Below are 6,758 nucleotides of genomic sequence, written 5' to 3'. Positions count from 1 at the left end.
TTTGGTATATTCCAATTAGGTCTGTTCAGGTTCCATGTTCCAAGTCACTACAAAATGCAGAAAAGACAAGCTAGTGCCTACTTATGCAAGATGATGTAAAACTCATGATTTGGCTTCTTATACCACGTGATGGCTCATGAGATTCACAATAGTGGTGAAAGCTGGAAAATCACTGCCTGTCTGTCAACCACATGGATGGGATGTGTGCAGATTATCTTACCAAGGATGACTGTTTTCACAGTACTTAGCACATTCCTTCAGTAATAGGCATGCTAGTGAGTGTCACCAACTATCAACAATTGGGAAAGAGTGATATTGTTGCAGGGGACAGGGCTGGCATTAAAGAGACATGTGCTCTAAGTCACTGTACTCATTTTCCCCCGGGGAAAGTGCTCTTACACTCAGGGTGTTTCAATCTGAAGAGCAGAGCATGTGAAGACAATGGGGCTGCCATGGCTGCTGGCGCTCGAACTTGTGCTGCATGCAGGATCGTTTATGTGTGGAGTGATAACAGCTGCCTCAGTCACCATCACACAGGTACGGGAACCTGCTTATTGTCTTATTGTAAGAGAAAGATTTGCCTGTGTTTAATGCCATAAACTATTGTAATAGTATAATATTGTTTATATTGTACAGTTTGAAAGAGTGCTTTTATTTTGATGGTTTTGCTTTATAGATTTGCATATACAGCTTATACAAAGAAAATGTAATTGTACATTTAGTGGCAAATTTGTTAAAATACAATTAATATAGGCCCTAAGGTGTTATATGCAGTAATAAAAAAATGATAAAAACACTGAAATTAATTAAGCATATATTTACAAGATTTAAAATTACACACCTTTGCAAATTTCTGTAGCCAGCTAACCAAACTATACTAGTTTTGCTTTGAAACCTGCGCTCGTTTAATTCCCTTTATATCACCTAAATCTGAACCCCCAAATTCTCTTTTAATTTTCTCTTAGCATTTCTTTCCCAATATTAACATCTTATATTCTTCTCTGTTTTGGCACCAAGGTGGTGGTATATACTTCCCCTAGATGTCTAAACAGCCTGGCTATCTTTAAGGGACGGTTAAAGACATATCTCTTTCTGAAACACTTAAATTAGCACTTATCAAGTTTGCTTTGTAAAAATCAAGAGATATAGTCTGATTTATACTAAGTTTGCAATCTAGCATACCAGTGTAGATTTGTTCATTGCTAGAGACTCACATTTGCTAGAGAAGCACTTTTGTACGTCGCTCTGGACAAGGGTGTCTGCTAAATGCCGCAAATGTAAATGTAAATGTAAATATTCCACAATATGACTAGCAGTACATGGAATCTTGCCAGGGCCTTGGTCTGGTTGTAATTCTTAAGATAATTAACAAATGATAGGATAACGTTAAATCCTTTCAGTTTGAATGGACCATTATTGATGATTTAATGAGATCTTTGGTCATGTGACTAACCACCTGTGGTTCCACATTAAACTTTATAGGAGTCAAATGATGAACTCTCACTGGTGTGTGTGTCTGTGAGTGTGTGAGAGAGAAAGAGAGCCAGCTTATCATTATTCATGTTTCAAAACGTTTTGAATTTGCACATATGTATTTTTTGCTCAATACAAAATGCTTTAGTTTAACAACACAAATTCTATTACAGGGTCACTTTGCAGGACAGTGCATCCTCTATGGCAGTATCTCCTTCAACACATCTGACCAGTCCTTAACAATAGAAAGCTCCAGTTCTCCCTCACTCTGCTATTTTGTGTCATCCATCTCTGTTTGTGTGGCCATATTGCTTCACCCTCATTCTTTACTGGATCTATGCAAGCTGCGTGGATGATTACGCAAAAAGGTGAAATCAGATCAACGCAAAAAAGATTCACGGGAAATTTGCTAACATTTAAATTACAGTTGCTTTCACATTTATTTTTTTTTAACACCTGCTTTTATTGACAATTAATCAATACAATCTGAGAAATGTAATTACAAAAGTCAACACTCCTCTGTGCTGTAAAAGAAAATAATTTCTGTTCTATTTTGTGTTTGTGTCTCTTAGGAGAAGTGTGTGGCTGAACGTGTCCCTATTGGTATGTGGTCTTCTCCTACTTTTTCTATTGGTGTCAGGGTGTATTCTGAGGACTGGCAGAGACAGCCTGTGTCTCTCTGTCCTGTACAACAGTTCCTCCATCAGCAGGTGAGTTCAACACAGATGTAATCATTAAATGTAATATTATTATTTATTTTAATCTGATAGTTAAAAATGATTAAATCCATATTAATGAATAAAATACTCATCTCCCAAATTTGAAAATCTAAGAAAAAGGCTAAGATGTTTGGGGCGTGTAATGTTCTTAAACATTCTCATGATGGGTATGAATATATTTATACACAGTTCATTTTCATATTGATGAAGAAATGAAATTACATTTGTTATTTTTTATGTGTTGTTTTCAGTTGTAAGGAAGCACAGAATATGACATGGTCAAGTCCGTACATAGGGAGTGAATTTTACACAGAACTGCATAGTGCCGAGGTATTACTCCACACACACACACACACACACACACACACACACACACACACACACACACACACACACATACGTATATGTTTACATATATACGTATAGAAACAACAAGCAGTATATACATTTTTCCAATATTCAGTCAAAGCTAGCATTGAACACATACATAATTGCATGACAATGGCACAATCAGTTGCAATGAAAAGAAACTGACTTAAAGGTTTGTTGAACAAAATGGATTTAGTAAACTTTTGGAACACTTTGAAAACTCTCAGTCTCACTCGCTTGTAGTTATCGATCATTTTCAACACCTGTGTAGTATATAAAGCTAGCCTTAGATTGTTAGTTGACCCAAAAATATAAGGCAGGCTTGTATGTTCTTAGCTAGCTAATTAATGTCCCAATAGGTATGTAAATTTCATTTTATTTTTAGATTCGGTAGCAGTTAGTCATAAATGCAAGCAAGATCCCTAACTAGCTATCTAACACTTTTATAGTGTTTTTCACTATTAGGTCTTGCTGAGATGTGCTGTACATGGTAGAAAATTGGTAGGTGATCTATGTGCAGTGTATGGTTGAGAAGCAAACAGAATTTTATATAGGGCACCAAGAAATCTAGGACAAACATTGCATAAACAACAGTGAACCCACCTCATGCTTATATGTATGTCGGCTATGAAATCTTGTAAAGATCTTAATCATCGTCTTAATGATACAAATTTTGTTAGAATTTCAAGGTTGATTTATAAAAAAAAGCCTTAATATTACAGATAAAAATTGCATTATAAAATTTGCATGATATACTCTTGCTATGATTATTGATCTGATGGCTGATTCTCCCTCAGAAATCCGTGTGGGTGAGTTTCTTCTTCTGGCTGTTGGTTGTGGCTGTTGTGGTGGTGCAGAGGCGCCAAGCTCTTAGTGAGGAGGACCAGTGGAGCTGTGATGAGACTGAACCTTTCCTCCACCGCACTTCTAGAGTCCTGTGAATCCCATCACAAACCCACACCTCAACATGTGACAAACAGCATTAAGGACTAAATGGAATGTCCAAAATAAATTGGATGAATCCTCAAGCTCACCCAAATACTCAAAGTAAAAGATCAGCTGGAAAATCTATTTGTATTTTTTCCACTATATTTATAAAATAAATATATATTATGGATTTTTTATGAGCATTTGGGTAAGCACACTATGTGATCAATATATTTAAGCCAACAGTAAATTGAGGAAGATTTGTTTTATAGCCACAGTCAGACTTAAATGCATATCAAAGAAATGGACTTCCGTCCTGAAAAGACTGAAACTTCGCAAGCAAAAAGGAGAGAAAAATAAATTTATTTATTTCACTTTTGTACTAAAATGGTTCTTTGTAATTAATAGATGGAAACTCAAGTGTTAACTTGTTAACTTACTACCAAGGTGTATTACATTTGTATTTTATACATTTAAATGTCAATCTTATTCTTACTGTCTTCTTTCCATGCACAGAAAAAGTGTCATTCTTCCTGTAATTTCAACATTATAAAACAAAAAAAAGGAGAACTGCCACGATTTCTTGTTTTAGAGTAGGTTCAGGTCAGATACATCAACAGTTACTTTCACTAATATGTTTAAATATTACAAATTTTATTAATATATCAATACTACATCCATAGGATCTAATGAGATTGATTGGTATAATAGATGTGCTCACTGAACAAGCAAAAGTCAATCATAAAGTGAACTACCAATTTTCAACATTTAACAATGTATGGGTGTTTTTATATACATTTTATTTTTAAATAGTATTTAATAAAGTAACAATGGGACAAAACCCAAATAAAAAATGGGAGGTTTACTTGTGTACATTCTTATAAGGAGAGTGGTAGCTCCAGTGGTTAAAGCTCTGGGTTACTGATTGGAAGTAGGGGGTTCAAGAACCGATATCACCAAGCTGCCACTCTTGGGCCCTTGAGCAAGGCCCTTAACCCTCTGTGCTCCAGGGGCACCGTATCATGACTGACCCTGCTCTCTGACCCCAGCTTCTGATCAAGCTGGGATATGCAAAGAACAAATTTCACTGTGCTGTAATGTATATGTGAGAAATAAAGGCTATTCTTCTTCTAGACAATAAAAAAAATAAATCAACGTGTCAGTAAATGTCTATTATTTTGCAAAGCATATTACTTTTTGCCAGATATTTTATTGCCAAATAAAAATAACAAAATTCAGCATTCAGGTGCAAAATAATCATAACAGTAACGACCACTGTTCAAAGTAAAAGTGTATTATTTTTAGAGCCCTCATCTGCCTGCAATGTGATTTTGTAATTGCAATTAAATCATTGAAAAATCTTGTTGAATGTCCTGTGGTTTCCTTTTGACAAAAAGGTGGAAGAGTTAAAAACTATGTGGTTCTATTGTGGTATGGAGTGAAGTGGAGATAATTTCTCAGCCAGAAAGATATAAATGAAGACCTGAAATTGTGAGCAACATGAGACAATTTTGCAAAAAGATTTTTCAAAAGTATGAATTACACCTTAAATCTTTTACCACTATTATGGATACATTACCCATCCAGTTTCTGTTTGACCACATATGCTTGTACAATATAACAAAATCCAGCATATCAAACTTAAAAATAACATTATAAAATAGGTCAGTGTTCCTCTTGTTGTGTAATTCAGTTTTGATCATGGCTTCCACTGAAACAGGTCAAGTTCTGCCACTTGCAGCTGTTCATTAAGCTTGTGTTCCAGCCACTCTTTGGCTGTGAAAGCTACATTAGTGTCCATCAGCACCTCCAGGGTTTTGTTTATGTCGGTCATATCCTGATTGCTGAAAGAGCCGTATTGGTTTAGGCTTTAACTTTTTTCCCTAAGCTTATCAGCCTCAGCAAAGCAGAGCAACTATATGCATTTGACATTCAATACTGCTCTTGGGTTTGTACAGCCAATGATAGCAGACTATCCACATGCCTCTCCATTCACTGCTCAGCTTCATTAGAACAGGGAACATGCAATGTGTCTCACAAACAAGTCCCTTATTCCTGTTACTAGGAAAACAGGCTTGGTATTCCCAGAGACACTGTGACCTAAATCTCTAATGGCATAAATCAGTGAAAACAAGCAGCTTGCTGAGAAGCTTAAATCATGTGCGTGCAAAAGAACTCCTTATACACTATATACACATCTATAAACTTAATACACAAATGTAGTTCAATTTATTGGCATTTTGAAACCTCACAACATAAGCCAGACTAAATACATTGTGCATTCCATTGCTTTTGTTCTGAAAATCTGAACAATGAATAATGTAGCTTCATTCATTAATTGTATTCCTGTACAAAGCCACCCAGTGTGTATCATTTTTCCCATTCCAAGTAAGCAAGCTCTCACTTACCAGATAAGCTGAACCAATGCACTGTTGTTTTATTACTGCAGTCTCTTGTCCTTGTCTGTACTTCATACATCCAAAAGTAATTTCCAGTGCAACCAAGTCACTATTTCTCCCAGGTGAACAAGAATTGGTGAAATCTTTCCCCTATCTATCCCTCATTTGTCATAACTGATTAGTCATTAAGGCAGTGACTACAACAGCATTGCCCTTCATGCACAGATTATAAGATGGGGGTGAGAGGAAAGGAAGTAAAAGCCTTTTTTCCTGCCTCTACATTAATATAAATAAACCCACTCCATACTGACATCTGTCCAACAAGAATTTAAGTTAACAAATTAGCTTATCTACAATATATCACAAATGAATTCTCAAATTATTATTTACATTACAATACAGCTACTATGTCTTTTCTAGGTAATGTTGACACAAAATACACAACAGAAATGATCAAGATGTAGGATGAAACAAATGCAGGATATCATCCATTAGTATTGATACCAACCTAAAAAGAGCTTGATCTGACCTAATCACTCCAGTCTAAAAATGCAATGAAACAAATAATGAGTGGAACAGAACGTTTAACATGACTGTTGTCGTACATCATTTCTCACAATTCCTTTCATTTCCTATTAGTTTCTATTGCTGAATAATATTTTTTATGAATATTATGATTTACATTGAACAAACAGTATTTAGATTGTTAGTGACATTTGGAGGACTATTTTAATTTGTAAAATTATAACTATGGTTAATTTGCAATGTTTAAAGTTTCTTACTTAAGTTTCTTACTTAGCAGTTAACATTAAATTGACAATTTAGTTTCAGGAGCTGATCATATTTGAAAATCTTACTTAGCATTGTAACA

General features: G+C 35.2%; 1 protein-coding gene across 1 annotated transcript; it reads left to right on the top strand.

The window, feature by feature from the left end:
- Positions 1-262: 262 nt before the first annotated feature.
- Positions 263-3,862, top strand: tmem179bb (transmembrane protein 179Bb). The gene is given in 6 exon segments (XM_046868091.1): positions 263-537; positions 1,647-1,777; positions 1,779-1,841; positions 2,046-2,183; positions 2,444-2,522; positions 3,359-3,862. Coding segments are annotated over 6 exon segments (651 nt in total). The 5' UTR covers positions 263-441; the 3' UTR covers positions 3,503-3,862.
- Positions 3,863-6,758: the final 2,896 nt, after the last annotated feature.

The sequence above is a fragment of the Silurus meridionalis genome, chromosome 15 (genome assembly GCF_014805685.1).
Source record: "Silurus meridionalis isolate SWU-2019-XX chromosome 15, ASM1480568v1, whole genome shotgun sequence".
Taxonomy (NCBI): domain Eukaryota; kingdom Metazoa; phylum Chordata; class Actinopteri; order Siluriformes; family Siluridae; genus Silurus; species Silurus meridionalis.
Note: the sequence above shows the minus strand (reverse complement) of the source record. Positions and strands in the feature narration are given on the sequence as shown.